Source organism: Populus trichocarpa, chromosome 13 (assembly GCF_000002775.5).
Source record: "Populus trichocarpa isolate Nisqually-1 chromosome 13, P.trichocarpa_v4.1, whole genome shotgun sequence".
Lineage (NCBI taxonomy): Eukaryota > Viridiplantae > Streptophyta > Magnoliopsida > Malpighiales > Salicaceae > Populus > Populus trichocarpa.
The window spans coordinates 14,085,877-14,100,786 of record NC_037297.2 but is presented as its reverse complement, the minus strand read 5'-3'; the positions used below and the strand labels follow the sequence as shown (position 1 = coordinate 14,100,786).

General features: G+C 32.9%; 2 protein-coding genes across 4 annotated transcripts; both read left to right on the top strand.

Moving 5' to 3' along the window:
- The first annotated feature begins 1,492 nt into the window (after positions 1–1,492).
- Positions 1,493–5,492, top strand: LOC7494421 (lipoyl synthase 1, chloroplastic). 2 transcript variants are annotated; one of them, XM_024583120.2, is made up of 7 exons: positions 1,493–1,657; positions 2,367–3,182; positions 3,406–3,496; positions 3,607–3,764; positions 4,207–4,378; positions 4,657–4,767; positions 5,120–5,492. In XM_024583120.2, the coding sequence occupies exons 2-7, from the start codon at positions 2,605–2,607 to the stop codon at positions 5,201–5,203; spliced, it is 1,194 nt and encodes a 397-aa protein (XP_024438888.2). In that variant the 5' UTR covers positions 1,493–1,657; positions 2,367–2,604; the 3' UTR covers positions 5,204–5,492. The 2 variants fall into 2 exon arrangements, with proteins under 2 accessions (XP_024438888.2, XP_024438889.2); XM_024583121.2 differs by having other exon boundaries at positions 1,496–1,657; positions 2,492–3,182.
- A 1,895-nt stretch (positions 5,493–7,387) lies between these two features.
- LOC18104658 (NDR1/HIN1-like protein 6) lies at positions 7,388–10,773 on the top strand. 2 transcript variants are annotated; one of them, XM_052446387.1, is made up of 3 exons: positions 7,388–7,482; positions 7,575–7,854; positions 9,378–10,773. In XM_052446387.1, exon 3 carries the CDS (start codon positions 9,706–9,708, stop codon positions 10,423–10,425), a length of 720 nt encoding a protein of 239 aa, XP_052302347.1. In that variant the 5' UTR covers positions 7,388–7,482; positions 7,575–7,854; positions 9,378–9,705; the 3' UTR covers positions 10,426–10,773. The 2 variants fall into 2 exon arrangements, with proteins under 2 accessions (XP_052302347.1, XP_052302346.1); XM_052446386.1 differs by having other exon boundaries at positions 7,391–7,482; positions 9,450–10,773.
- Positions 10,774–14,910: the final 4,137 nt, after the last annotated feature.

Here is a 14,910-nt window from a genome sequence, read left to right as displayed (position 1 = left end):
AAAATGGCCAAAACAAATTCAAGAAATGAAAAGAATAAGGACTAAAGTTGAAATATTAACAACAATGAAGGTCACGCTATAATTTTCGGGCAGGGGGAAGACCCACTGACAACAAATTGGACCACCACCGCCAACACGCACCGCAATACAAGGAAGAGGACGCGACATGGCTTTAAAAGACACGACAAAAAAATATTTTTGGATGTTGGAAGACGTCAGATGCTTTAAAGAGTGTGCCACTCACGCACCCAACCTTCTTTTTATTTCTTTTATATTTTGTCAAATATCAAATTACCCCTAAGCTGATATAATAATAACAAAAAAGAAAAACTATTGCAAAAGATGAAAAAACCCCTTTATACTAATTTTAATTTTGTTTTTGCTTTTAAAGATATTTTGATCGTTTCACTATGCTTTTATATATATATATATATATATATATATATATATATATATATATATATATATATATATTTGATTAAATATCAAATTGTCCCTTAGCTAAATTGATAATAATAAAAAAAATCATTGTGAAAAATACTAAATTACCCTTTGATGCTAGTTTTGATTTTTTTTTTTTACATTATTTTGATCGTTTCATTGTCAATTTGAAATGATAAAAGACTTCCTTGTCCTCGATAATTTGATAATAATTAATGAACCTTGTAAAAAGATCTAAATGTCTCCAATAACCAATATAAGGATTTTTCACGGGAAGGAAAAAAAATACCATTTCACTGTTCTATTGAACAATGTCGAGTCTGTGTCTGCAATGTTTTTCCAAGCACATTTAGCTCTTGTTAATATCATTTAAATTACTTATCATTCTATTTTTAAAATAAGATAAAAAATACATTTAATAAAATTATTGTGTAAAATTTTCTATTATCAATTTTAAAATATAAAATAGTTTTCTTCCCCAAATAAATTATCATATTATGCTTCATTAATTTTGTTTATTGACACACTAGTCTCCAATGCTACAGCGCCGATGCTAGATATATTAGTATATTGATTTGTTTAATTTATTTTATGAATAATATTTTAATAATGCCTTTTTAATCAAAATTAAAAAAAATATTTTAATAATTCTATTGTTTGTTTTTCAAAATAAAAAAAAAATACAATGATATAAAATTTATTCAAATCAAATCCTTCATAAATTCTATATTTTGAATGAATCAATTTTTCTCATATATGTATGAATATTAAAAAAATAAAAAAACTTCTTTTTGTCATATCAAGATATAAATCTATTAATATATGCGTCTATTTATTTTAAATGTCCAAAATTATTCGAATTTAAATGTTAAGATAAATAAATACCATATGGTGAGAAGTTAATTGGTGATGATAATGGATTTCTCTCTCACTTGCAAAATAAAAAAAATAAAATTCATAATCAATCTTTTTCTTGTGGAAAGACATGTCGTCTACCAACAATATTGGTGTTATCGCTGCCTTCCATATTAGATAGCAACCGCCCAGTGACGGTTGCAACTACCAACGACAAACAAAAAGGGGTTTTCTTTTTTTGGACGGAGAATACAAGGACCCAAAACAAAAGCTCTCTCTCTCTCTTAAATCCCAGCATCATACCATTTCATCAAACACAAAGCCTGCATTTTTCATCACTGAATTCTCTCACTACAGTTGGGTCTGTACTTATCTTTCTCTCTTTCAAGCTTACTTACATTTTTCTTGTTTATATGTGTGTGAAAATAATGATGTTATGGGTTTTTGGTGTTTGTTAAAATGCCTATGTGAACTTTCAAGGTTAAAACCTTTTCGGGTTTTGTTCTTTGATTTCTGTAAAAAATTGAAAAGTGTGCAGTGTAGTTTGATTGTGGTGATGGGTTTTGAATACTTTGGTGATAAATTTGGTATTAGTCTCATTGTTAGATTCCTGGAGTTTTTTAAGTTTTAAGCTTGGTATACTGTATCTTTGAATTTGATGATGCATTGGTGGCACGTGTTTCATTTCTAATTGTGAAAGTTTATGGTCTTTGTTTTTGTTGGATTCTTTGAGAAAATACTATGGACCAATATGAAACAAAATCAACAAACAACATAGAACTATCATCTATGAAGATTTCAAATAGTGTAGCTAGTAAAACCGCTGTGTTGTGCTAGAACCACTGGTTCTATTATTCTATGATTTCCTCCTGCAGAGGTGCGGTGATTAATGGAGTTGAGTTGCAGGATATGTGTGTTATAAATGTTTATCTTCTGTTAATTTTCTTTTTTCATGCATGTCTTCATATCTTATGGAGTTTTCTTTCTCATTTTCTTAATTTATGCTCTGTTCATCTGTGAGTCGACAATGCATCTTTCATTGTCTTGATAGATGATGTGCTTGGTGGCAGATTGAATTAAAGGCGTTAGGGTGGAACAATTTTGCTGAAAGTTGTGAATGAACATTGTAAATCTGCTGTAGCAGAACAACTGGATGGAATTCTGATCTATGCCAATATCTTCTGAGTGGACACAGGAACAGTTGGTCGACAGGATTTAGATACAGCTGCAGCTACTCAGTTGAATAAACCAAAAGAAAGGAGGCCTTTTTATGTTCATTTTGAGTCAGTGAATAACCCAGAAGATAAAATGATAGAGCAATCCCTTTCAAAACCTTCATTCTCATTGTCAATTCCTATTCCTCAACCCCCTAAATCCAAATCCTCCTTTTTATGCTCCTATTCAAAAATTCGATGTGAATCGGTTGATTATCCCTCTTCATCAAAAATTGATGCAAAACACCCACAAATTTCTTCCATTAACAGCAATGGTTCTTCACCATCAGCATCTGTGGATTCGAAGAACAAGGAGAAGGGTCCATACCCATATCCAGGAGGTGGGAAGATGGGGTCATATACCGGGAGGGATCCCAATGTGAAGAAGCCAGAGTGGTTGAGGCAGAAAGCTCCTCAAGGTGAACGGTATGATGAGGTAAAAGAATCTCTGTCTCGCTTGAAGCTCAACACTGTTTGCCAAGAAGCTCAATGCCCCAACATCGGAGAGTGTTGGAATGGTGGTGGTGATGGTATTGCAACAGCGACTATTATGGTTTTAGGTGATACTTGTACCCGAGGCTGTAGATTTTGTGCTGTTAAAACCAGCAGAAACCCTCCTCCTCCTGATCCCATGGAGCCCCTTAACACTGCTTTGGCCATTGCAAGTTGGGGGTAAGTTTCTTATAATTAACAATGAAAAGATTGTTTCTGTACTGTTTGCAAGTGTTTTTTTTTAGAATATCAAATAAAAGCTTGTTTTTTCATTGCTTCTCAATACCATTGCCTTTAATATGTAAGAAGAAATAAAAAGATGGACCATATTTCAGCATATAGTGTTCCACTCAGTTTAAGCATCAAACTAATCTAGCATTTTGTTTGTTTCCTGATTTTGTAGTGTGGATTACATTGTTATTACAAGTGTGGATCGTGATGATCTGCCAGATGGAGGAAGTGGGCATTTTGCTCAAACTGTTAGAGCTATGAAGGTTTGCATATTATCTGGATTGCTCTATGGCAGTCATGCTCCTATGTTACTGCGCAGAACAGTTACACAATATATGAATCACAAATTGGATCCTATACACCTTTCCTGCAGGAACTAAAGCCAGAGATCATGGTTGAATGCTTAACTTCTGATTTTCGTGGTGACCTAAAGGCTGTAGATACTCTGGTACATTCAGGATTGGATGTGTTTGCCCACAACGTTGAGACTGTTAAACGCCTCCAACGAATTGTTAGAGATCCTCGGGCTGGGTGAGTAGCATGTTATTCTTTTGAGCAAGAGTTCAACATCGGTCTGTGCCAGATCAGTTGCTTTGCTTTTGAAGCTAACCAGCCATGGTTGTACTTTGATAGTCAGTTCATAACATTTGAATACAAAAATTGGACCAAAATCATCAAAACTTTTCTGGTTGGTATCTTGTTCTACGCTAGCTCTGACTTTACAGATGATGCAAAACATAAACAATATTTAGTTTATAAAATTCATGATTATCTCCATTTAAATCATACATATACATATAATGCATAAAGGTATTCTATTATTTGTTGAGAACAGGTCAAAATTGCATGAATAAACCATATCTAGTGGGTTGGTGTACTTATAGTAAGAAAGCTTATGCAGACTGGTTGTTCTTTCAAGAGAATTTGATGTGGATGCTAATTTTGATTCTAAGTTGTGGTTTTGAAAATTCAGGTATGAACAGAGTTTATCAGTTTTGAAACATGCAAAAATCAGTAAGAAGGGAATGATCACAAAAACCTCTATAATGTTGGGTCTGGGAGAATCTGATAATGAGGTGAAGGAAGTCATGGCTGATTTAAGGGCTATAGGTGTTGATATTCTGACATTTGGACAATACTTACAGGTAAAATGATATACCAATACACTTTGATGCCATTTGGTTCGAGTACTTTACATGTAGTATTATGCCTAGAATTGGGCTTTTTGCTTTCTTAAATATATTACACTTCTAAAGCTGGCCATAGTCTAGCGTTGTTGCCTGGGTATTCTCATGCTGTCATAAGATGGTTTCAGTTCAACACGGCTTGGACATTTGTTAGGCTGTCGTGTTATATATCACGCTACTATATTTACCTGACTGCTATAGCCGGCTCTCAACATGGAACTGCTTGTCTCTTGCAGCCCACTCCGTTACATTTAACTGTCAAGGAGTATGTTACACCTGAGAAGTTTGCTTTTTGGAAAGAATATGGAGAGTCTATTGGATTCCGTTATGTGGCCAGTGGACCTCTGGTAAGTTCTTTGAGTAACTATATATTTTGGTGATTATATATGTTAAAATTTGAGTTCTTACACAAATTAACAAATAGGAAAACAGGCTAATTGTCAGAATCAAAATTCGTAAATGCATCTGGTTCCCTGTTCAAGTCCAGTTGTGTTCCTCTAAAATCCTGACTGTTCAAACTTTTAGTCTGCTACTATAACAAAAGCTTGCAAACTTATGTATGGTTTTGCTTCATATCCAATATTTATTATCTGTGTGCTTGAATTCATTTGGTAATATTCAAAACACCCTTTATCAACATTTTTTAATATTTACACCGCATTATTTTCTTACAAGAGCTTTAAATTTTGATTTTTCCAGGTTCGATCCTCGTACAGAGCAGGGGAACTCTTTGTTAAGACAATGGTGAAAGAAAGTGTTAAAGAAGCTGCTGCCATATCCTAATCACCTTTCGTAATCCTTTTTATTTTTCCATCTTGATGGCCATGCAAGTACTAGAGCAACAACAGCTTGGCGCCTCGGGCAGCTGGCTTTGGGACAAGTGGCGTAAGATATAGCAGTTTGAGTTTTTCTTTCTCTTGGTTTTTATCTTGCCAGCGGTAAATTTTACTCACAAATAGAAATATCATGAATGGATCTATTTTTTTTTTCATTGCCATCCTTCTTGTAACCTCTCTTGCTACATTTTTCTTCTATATATATATAATGAAAATAAAGACAAAATCTTAAAGACTGTACTTGTGTGGGATTTCACAGCGTTTTTTGTTTTTCAAATGTCATGTTTTGTAGCTCACGCAATCATTCTTTCCTGAAGATATAGGGGCATAATGTAAAACCCCACTAATCTTAGGTCAGGATCGATTCCATGTGATCATTCAGTTATGATTCATCTGGATGGATTCAATTTTATTTTATTTTTTTATAAAATCAAAATGATGTTTTGACTAAAAAATTAAAAGAAGAGTCAAAGAGTTAATAGCTAGGTTTTGACTAGTTTAAATCTAAGTTAACCCGGTTTTTTACCTAGTTAGCAGAGTTTTTTTAATTTTTTAATTTTTCTTTAATTTGGATCAATCCAAGCCTTGGGTCGGTTTAGTTCTGAGTTAATTTACTGGGATGCTCTAGGTTTTAAAACAATGTTTTGATAAACATGTTGCACATGCTAATTATCTCAGTTCAAATAATAATGAATCTCAGTTGATTGGTGTTGAATAGAAAATAAATATAGATAAATCCAGGACTGAGATCACTTTTAGTAAAATAATTTCTTCTGCAAAATGCCCAAATTGCTACCTGTTGGATATTCTCCTCCATTTTTGTAGAAATTTTGGTAGCTATAGCTATATTAAATGCAATATCTCCGAATTTTCTCAAGCAAAATTCTTGAATGGCTCTTACTATAAGGTTAAGAAATTAATTCAGGGTAGATATTCTCCAAATTATGATTTTTCCACAAAAAAATTATCACAATTTATTGTTTTCTTAATATAGATGCAGTCAAGGATGGAAGGTCATAAAAAACATGGCATAAAATATTTAGCTTGGATGTGGCAGTTCTTGGCTTCTTGCTTAACAGGGTTGAAATTCTATAGGGATAAGACAATCCAAACTATAATAAATTAAGACATAAAGAATTATAAAACATCAACTTGAATACGAACATTGTGAAGATACTTGCAAAAAATATATATTATTAGCTAATCAACTGGCAGGTTTAGTGTGTGCCTGAGCTTGAGATATTGGCTTTGGGGAATGACAGGTTGTTGAGATTTGAATTTGCCTTTTTTTCTCCTCAATTAATGTTTAAATCATCGTCATAGTTATGTCAGTTTAAGGTATTCTTGCAACAGGTGATAAAAAAGCTTTAAGGTGTTTGAGAAACGTGGTGTGAATTATATTTTTAAAAATTTTAAATTTTTTTTTTATGTTTTTAGATCGTTTTGACATGCTGATATTAAAAATATTTTTTTTTAAAAAAAAACTTTATTTTAATTCATTTCTAAATAAAAAACACACTTTAAACCACCACCGCTAAAATAATCCCAAACATGCCTATCCATGCTAAGCCTAGATTATGAAAAGCTTTGTGCTCCAGAAAACATCAAAATATTTTGTTTGTAAGATATCAAAAACCTCCACATTTTGCCTAAGATAATAAAACCATTGTTTTAAAACTTTCACGATTCAACAAGTAAATCCAGAACTTGAACCGGTCCGCTTAAAATAAAAATATAGAAAAAAAAACTTGGATGATTCGGTGATATGGGCATGACTGGGTAAAACCCGGTCAAAACCCGATCATCAATGTTGATTTTTTTTTAAATAATATTATTTTGATATTTTTAGCATTAATTTAGATCAACCCTCCCCAGTTATTACTCCAACCTTGCCTAGAATTTATTAAGAAGAAAACATGAATGCCAACCATGCATTTACTATATATATATATATATATATATATATATATATATATATATATATATATAACCAACTATGCATATTCATGTCACCCAGTAGGAAACTTGGATGTTTCGCGTGAAAAAATATTTTCAAATTCAGGCTTACTCTGAATATAAATGTTACCTTGGTGGTCAATGGTCAAAATAGGAAACTTAATGAACAAATTCATTGCCCATTTAACATCCAAGACAAGGTTTTGACTTGCTATAGATATAGTAGTAGTTTACGTACGGCCGCCAAGGAATGAAAACATGAAATTTATGGTAAGAAAGAGAACAATATTTAATAAAATCAAACATTAAACTTAGTTTTTCTGGTCTATATATGAGTACAATATATATTTAATAAGATCAAGGTCTTGTGATCTTGTCTACTATCTCTCAGCTTATACAGCGATGAACACCACCAGCAGCCTTGTCCATGACACCATAACAAAAAACTTTAGCCGTAGAATGAATGGTTATCAGCCTCTGGATCGATATGATTCTATGCATAGCAATGATCCTCATGACATGGGGTATAGAACTGCAAGGGCTAAGCAAAGGCAGGTTTTTCTGAAGTCTTACAGGTTAGCATCAAGAACCAAACTGAGAAGAAGGTCAAGATCATTGAAGCTAAAGAAGGTGGTGGCTAAGGTTAGGATGATTGTGTTGTCAGTAGTTTCATTTACGAGAGGAAATGCTTTAAGATCTTGTAATTCTAGATCATCAATCTGTGCTTCCTCTCCTATGAAACTCAACAAGTCTTGTTAGTTTTTGTTATTTATTTATTCATTTTTTTGAACTAAATTCTTCATTAATAAAGCATCTTCTGTTGCTGCAATTCTTTGAGTTAGGTATCTGCATCTGTATAATCTGTTTTAAGTAGACAGACTAGCAAAGATTCAACACTCTGGTTTTCATCAAGATATATGACTTGAACTGTGTATAAGCTAGAGGCTTATTGCTTGTCTGATATATTCCTTAACAATCTTCTCCTCTCTCCCTCTGTCCTATCGGAGGAGATTGAACAGATACTTTTGTATGTTTGAAGTTGCCATGTTCAGTCTCGTGTACCAAACACCGCCACATGACTTTCGTTATTGATTTCATATATGTGTGCATTAGGGTTATGGCTCATCATGTATTGTGGTTCTCATTCATAGTTCCAAGGGTTTCAACTAGTTCTGTGTAGGTATAGCGCAAAATAGCTGGCCTAATCTGTAGTGCCAAGACTGGTTTTTTTTTGCCCCGCTAAATATATTCAGCTTGTGATGCTGACGAAACAAATACAAGCCCTGTTTTTGTGTTTTAAAATTGGTTTTGAAAAACAATATTTATTTTTTTATTTTTTTGTTTTAAATTATTATTTTTAGATCTTTTTAGACTATATTGATATACTAATGTCAAAAATAATCTTTTAAAATACTAATAAAAATATTATTTTAATGTATTTCCGAACAAAAAATACTTTAAAAAACAACCGCTATCGCAGTCCATTAAAAACAACAAGCAATAAAAATAAATAATTTTGACCAAGGGTTTTCATCACAAGAATTTTTTTTTGTATTTTATTAAATAAATAGTTTTTTATAATCAGGTTGGTTTATAATTTTTTTAAATAGGTTATAAACCAACCTTTATAAGGTAAAAAATCAAAATCTCAAATAAAAAAAATTTAAATTTAAAATTAAACTTAAAATCTGAAAAAAAAAATTGACTCAAATAATATTTCCTATCCTAATTTGAAATTCTTCCAAGTTCATCTAGTTACAATTAACCGACCCTCTATAAAACTAGACCTGATAAAATTATCTAAGTAAAATGTGAGCCCTATATATCTAAAGTTTAGAACATGAACTTTTCTTATCAAGCTAGTGCAAATACATCTTTTTTAGACTTAGTCCTACCCCACTGATAGATAAAGGAGGAGTCTACTAGTGGAAGATCCAGATGACTATTTAGAATTATTAGATTCTTCAAACCTGCTACTTCAACTTGACAAACTGGCATTTTGTTTTGGGTGGCCTTACAAATTAATTTTATGTGTTGGCTATATTTATATATAGGCTGATCATTTACCATTTAGTAACATGTATAACAGGCAGCAATTTGCCATTGCTAGCTAGCATCTGCTTTGATTAATTGATTTTGTGCATGTAATCCATGCTTTTTCACAGTGATATGAAAAAAATATTTTTAGATTTTCCTAAATTGGCTCCTCCTTGGATGGTCTTGGCAAATATCAGCAGAGTTTGTCTGCCAAGAATAGAAGAATCAAGAGTTGTGTAACAACCATGCCATTTACGAAAATCTTCCATGTCCACACATTATGGAACAATACCCTAAACTAATGGAGAAAAACTCCCCAAAAAAGGCTCTCTCTCTCTCTTCTCTCCACCTCCAAGTTCAAGATTCTTGGATGAGAAAGGAAAGGGCTTTTCTTTCTTCTTCTCCTTTCTTGTATAGACTATGCTCATAGGGTTCATCCATCGACGTTAGGCAGCAATGGGCACTGCTCCTGAATACCAACCAAATTATGTTATGCTAAACTATAATAATTCTTCAAGCGTAAGACCTCCTCCTCAAAGGCGTAACATTCCTAGGTACCAATCAAACCATCATCATTCACATGGTGGTTGTTTAAAGTGTGTATGCTTTTGCTTTTGCTTCTTGATTGTTATGATCATCCTTCTTGCTAGTGTTATTGCCTTCATTTACATGACACTTAACCCCAAAATGCCTGAATATAATGTCGCAAGTTTCGATGTCAATGCTTTCAACATGGCTCCAGATTTTAGCCTCTATACAGAATTTGCCGTCACTGTGAAAGCTAACAATCCTAACACAGGCATTTCTTTCATCTACGGCAAGGAAAGCTCTGTCGTTGTAGCCTATTCAGACTCGACTCTTTGTTCGGGCAAGCTTCCTGCCTTTCACCAACCTGGCGTGAACACAACAATGATCCAAGTTGTTTTGAAAGGAAAAAGTGAGTTCGGTTCAGGACTTCAAGAAGTTCTTATGGACAACAGGGAAACAGGAAAGATCCCTTTGCTTGTAATGGTAAACGCACCTGTTTCTGTGGTGCTTAAAAGTTTTCCATTGAGAGAAGTTATAGTTAATGTCAACTGTTCTTTGGTTGTTGATAACTTGTCACCCAACAAGAGAGTTCGGATTTTATCAAGTGAATATGCCTATGCCGTTAATGGTATGAAGCTCCAAATGTAACTGACTCACATTTTTTCATTTTCCTTCTTCATTAACATCTTCGATTCCAGCTAGAAGGGAAAGGAGGAGCAGAATGGGCTAATAGCATCCATGCCATTTGTCTTCTCTCAGAGATGAAACCAGAAGAGTTTTGTTCTGCATGCTATATTGTGTTGATTGCTGATTATAAAGCAAGTTTATGTTATGCAGTGTTAGCTTGTTCTGTGCAGGCTTTTGTTGGAATTTGTTCTTAACTATATGCATTTTGCCAGCAGTATTGTAATTCTGTAATGTATATGTCACCCAGAACCTGTTATTGTTTTCACTACTTTAGAAAGCTTAATCCATGTTTGGTTCATTCCTTCTCAATTTCTTTTCCAATGACAGATTTTCTTAAATCGCAATCTCAGATATTGTTATTTCCACTTCTCTATTTTCTCTGCAACCAAACACATGGTGTCAAAATATAATGGTAGAAGACCTGCTAGATATTATTGGTAGAAAACCACTGCAGTAGAATCAGCCGAAGCTAAATCCATGAGGGTTCGCATAAGTGGTTAAGACTTGGCTAAGGATCCATGATATCCTGGGTTTAAGTCTTGTTTTTGGATAGCTTGTAAATTTCCAACTCTTAAGGTGAACAAGCATGTTGACACGGCTAGTTCCAAGCAGTACTGGAGATGTCTCTACTGCTTGTAAATATCAAAGCTCAGATCATGCAGTACTCCTTCTTGTCGATCATCCTGTATGTGCAGCAGGCATCTTATTTATTTATTTATTTAGCTGTTGAATAGGAGGGAAAAGCTGAGAAGTAGAGATTAGGATACAATTATGTGACAAAAACCTTGATCACCAAGATTTCCTTAGTTTTATTTGTCTTTGTATTTCGTTATAAGACAGCAGTAAGTTGAGCAAGTTTGGAAAGCAATGAAACAAGAGATGCGCAAGAACGAAATTCTCATTCGTGAATGTATTCAGGGTGTTCATGGTCTGTCTAAAATTCGGCAAGCGACAGCTGACTTGATGATATGTCAACAAAAAAACAAGAAAAAGGGAAAGAACAAACACTATTTAACCACACAAATCTAGGAAATAATTTAAATTTTTAAATTAAGATAATTTTTTAATATAATATTAAAATTTTAATAATCAAATAATCAAGAATTTGAATTTTATCATCTTAAAAATAATATAAAATTATTTTTAAAATCTTATTTAATAACTTAAACTTTTAGATTATTTGTAATGTTATAATCCCATTTTTGTTACTATCATGGCATCCATTATTGAAATATTTTTTAATACCAAATGTTTCCAAAACATAATGACAATTTACATATATATAAGCAAATGTTTGTGTATAATACAAATATATATATTTCGAGTTATATTTTGGTCAGATTTAATAATATTTATGTTTTATTTATTATTTATTAAGTAAAATAACTATTAAAAAAAATCATTAATTCAAAACGGTTCGTATCAATATCCATTCGAATTGAAATCAAATGAAATTGTCATGGTGAAGAGGATATCCTTTATCATATCTTAAAAAGCTTAATTAGATGGGCATGATTGCAAAGGTTCTTCCCTCAACTCCTAGCCCATTAGACTCGGCCTCTCCCACAGTTTGGGCCTCTAAGGTAAATGGGCTGCCTTGTTCTGGCAAGCCAATCATCATAGTGGATAGCCCATTAAGCATTTCAATTTCAATGTGCATTGTTATTTCACCTCCTAGCCCTAATAAAGTGTGAGAATGGTGACCATTTCTAAGAACATTTCAAGCTTTTCCAAAATCAACATGATCAATCCTATCTCCATTTTCACATCCCCTGTTACGAATCCCAGCAATGGACCACAATAATTTTTTTATTATGAAATCTTAGATAATAATTTTTTTAAAAAAAAAACCACAACACTAAAGAATTATGCTAAAATCATGAAGTTTATATTTAGTATTGTAGCGTAGAGTATTTTTCAAAAAATATTCTTCACTTAAAAATTTATTAAATAATTATTTTTATTTTTAATATTAACACATTAGAACTATTAAAAAAACATAAAAAAAAATCAATTCTATATATTCTTTTAACATAAAACAAAGTCAAACACAAATTCTGCCCCAAAAAAAAAAGGATTCATTGTACAAACAAAACCCTTTAAAATTGAATGATGGTTAGATTATAGTGCAGTAATCATCATGAACATTCTCTTTAGCTCCTCGAAAAAGCAATCGTAAAAAACAATGTGAGAGCTCTGGTCTCCATCATTACAGGCCCCCAAGCTTTCCTAACATGCCCAGACAAGGAACCACCTCTTGCACTTGCATGCCATGCCATGCCATGAGTTGGCCACCAGCCCAAAACTAGAAAAACATTTTAGTACGAGAGAGAGAGGGCGCGGGTTTGATCACCTGTTTCTTTGACTCCTGTGCTGACAACAACAACAGCAAAATTCTTTTGTTCCTGTCTGTTTGCTATAAGTCTAAGCTCTCACAAGACAAGAACCAATCATGAGCAGGCGGCAACCTTGCTGCGTGTGAATTAAGGATGAGGTCTTGTGTCAGGCTGGCAGAAATGACCTGCAGCACTCCACTCCACACTTTGTTTCTTTAGCTGCCTCAAGCTTTTTTCTTCCCGTCTGTTTGCTATATGTCTAAGCTCTCACAAGACAAGAACCAATCATGAGCAGGCGGCAACCTTGCTGCGTGTGAATTAAGGATGAGGTCTTGTGTCAGGCTGGCAGAAATGACCTGCAGCACTCCACTCCACACTTTGTTTCTTTAGCTGCCTCAAGCTTTTTTCTTCCCGTCTGTTTGCTATTTATATTCTTGACCTTTTGCTCTTTCTCATTTGATCACACTACCTCTACAGCCGTGCTCAGGGCTTTTCTTCTTCTTCTTTTTTTTTTTTTTTTTAATTTTTCGAACTTCTTGTTGTTTTCTAAATTCTAATCCATGATGGATAAATTCAATATTCTCTCAGGTAAGGTGAGTTTGGAATGCTAATCTCTGATTAATAGTTATATTTGAATTAAAAAAATAAAAACCATAACATAATTTAACATAAAGTTAATTTCATGATTAATATACACACACACACACATACTGTATATGGTTAATTTGGGCCATTTGTCATACGATAATGACCAAAATATCATTGTTGCCAATTCTTTATTTATTTATTATTTTTTTAACAGGAAAGAAGAATTAAAAATAAACAAAGTTGAAGATTTCAAACATGATGAAATAAATTGTAATTATGTTTAAAACTTAAATATATACTAAAGAATAATTTATACTAGATAAATTATTTGTAACAAATTTGTTAGACTTTGATATCCTGCACCTAATCAATTGTGACACTTTCCCTTGAAAATATCAACCATGAACTTATATTAAAGAATATTTATAAGACCCTACCTAAGATTTGGATAGTGGATTTCTGGGGATAACCTAGAATAATCTAAATCTATTTTAAAAGAATATTATTTAAAAATAAAATAGCATCTACAAAAAAATAAAATAAAAATTCTTAAAATTAATCCATTTAGATCTCATTTAGGACCAACTAAATTATTGAATGATTTATGAAAATATCCCAAAACGAGCTCAATCCAATCTAGAATCTAAATCAAGAAGTCACCCAAAAAACCTATCATGCAAAATAAGTTCAATAACTAGGCTTTTCCATCATGATTAAAATGCGAATTAGTCTTCTAAAAGTTCTAATTAAAAAGACTAATGATCCAATTAGCAGAACGCATGTTCAAGATATTTTCATATTCTCTCTCCCATGATGGCTGACTTATTCTCTCCCTATGACCCACTACCTTATCTCAATTCGGGAGGTAGGTTTGCTCACCACTAAAATTGCCAAATTCACCAAAAATCAAACGAAAGTAGCCATCTTGCCTAAACCCAATTAAACACGGAAATTAATCAATCACAGTGATTTAATAATAATAATAATAATAATAATAATAATAATAATAATGAGGCAGACATGAAACCCTAACCATAGTAACCAAAAATCCTCCATAATCTGCTTTTCTTCAGTGGAGGTCCCTATAATTCTACCATTGAGTCACATGCAAACTTGGGGTTTAAGAAAAATGCAATTAGGTCCTTAATAAGTGATTTTCAGGACAAAAAGTTAGCCCCTCGATCTAATTGTGTGACCGATTTCTGCTAAAATTAACACTTAGTGGTCAAACTTTGATAAAAATTCAACCAATTAGCATGTGTCACATGTCCTATTTAAGCTAATAATTTTAACATTATGGGAGATTTCTAACAAAATTGAAGAGAGAGACTAAGGTTGTCATGGATCTTATATGTCAAGGATCTAATTGCTCATTTTGAAACTAGATGGTTCAATGTGACCGAATGATTGGACCATAGGGACCTCTACCGCGGAAGAACCGTGATAATCTGATATTGTTTTGTACATTGGTAAGAAGAAAAAAAGTCTTCATTAATTTGGATTTCTCTTGGGCTTATGGGGG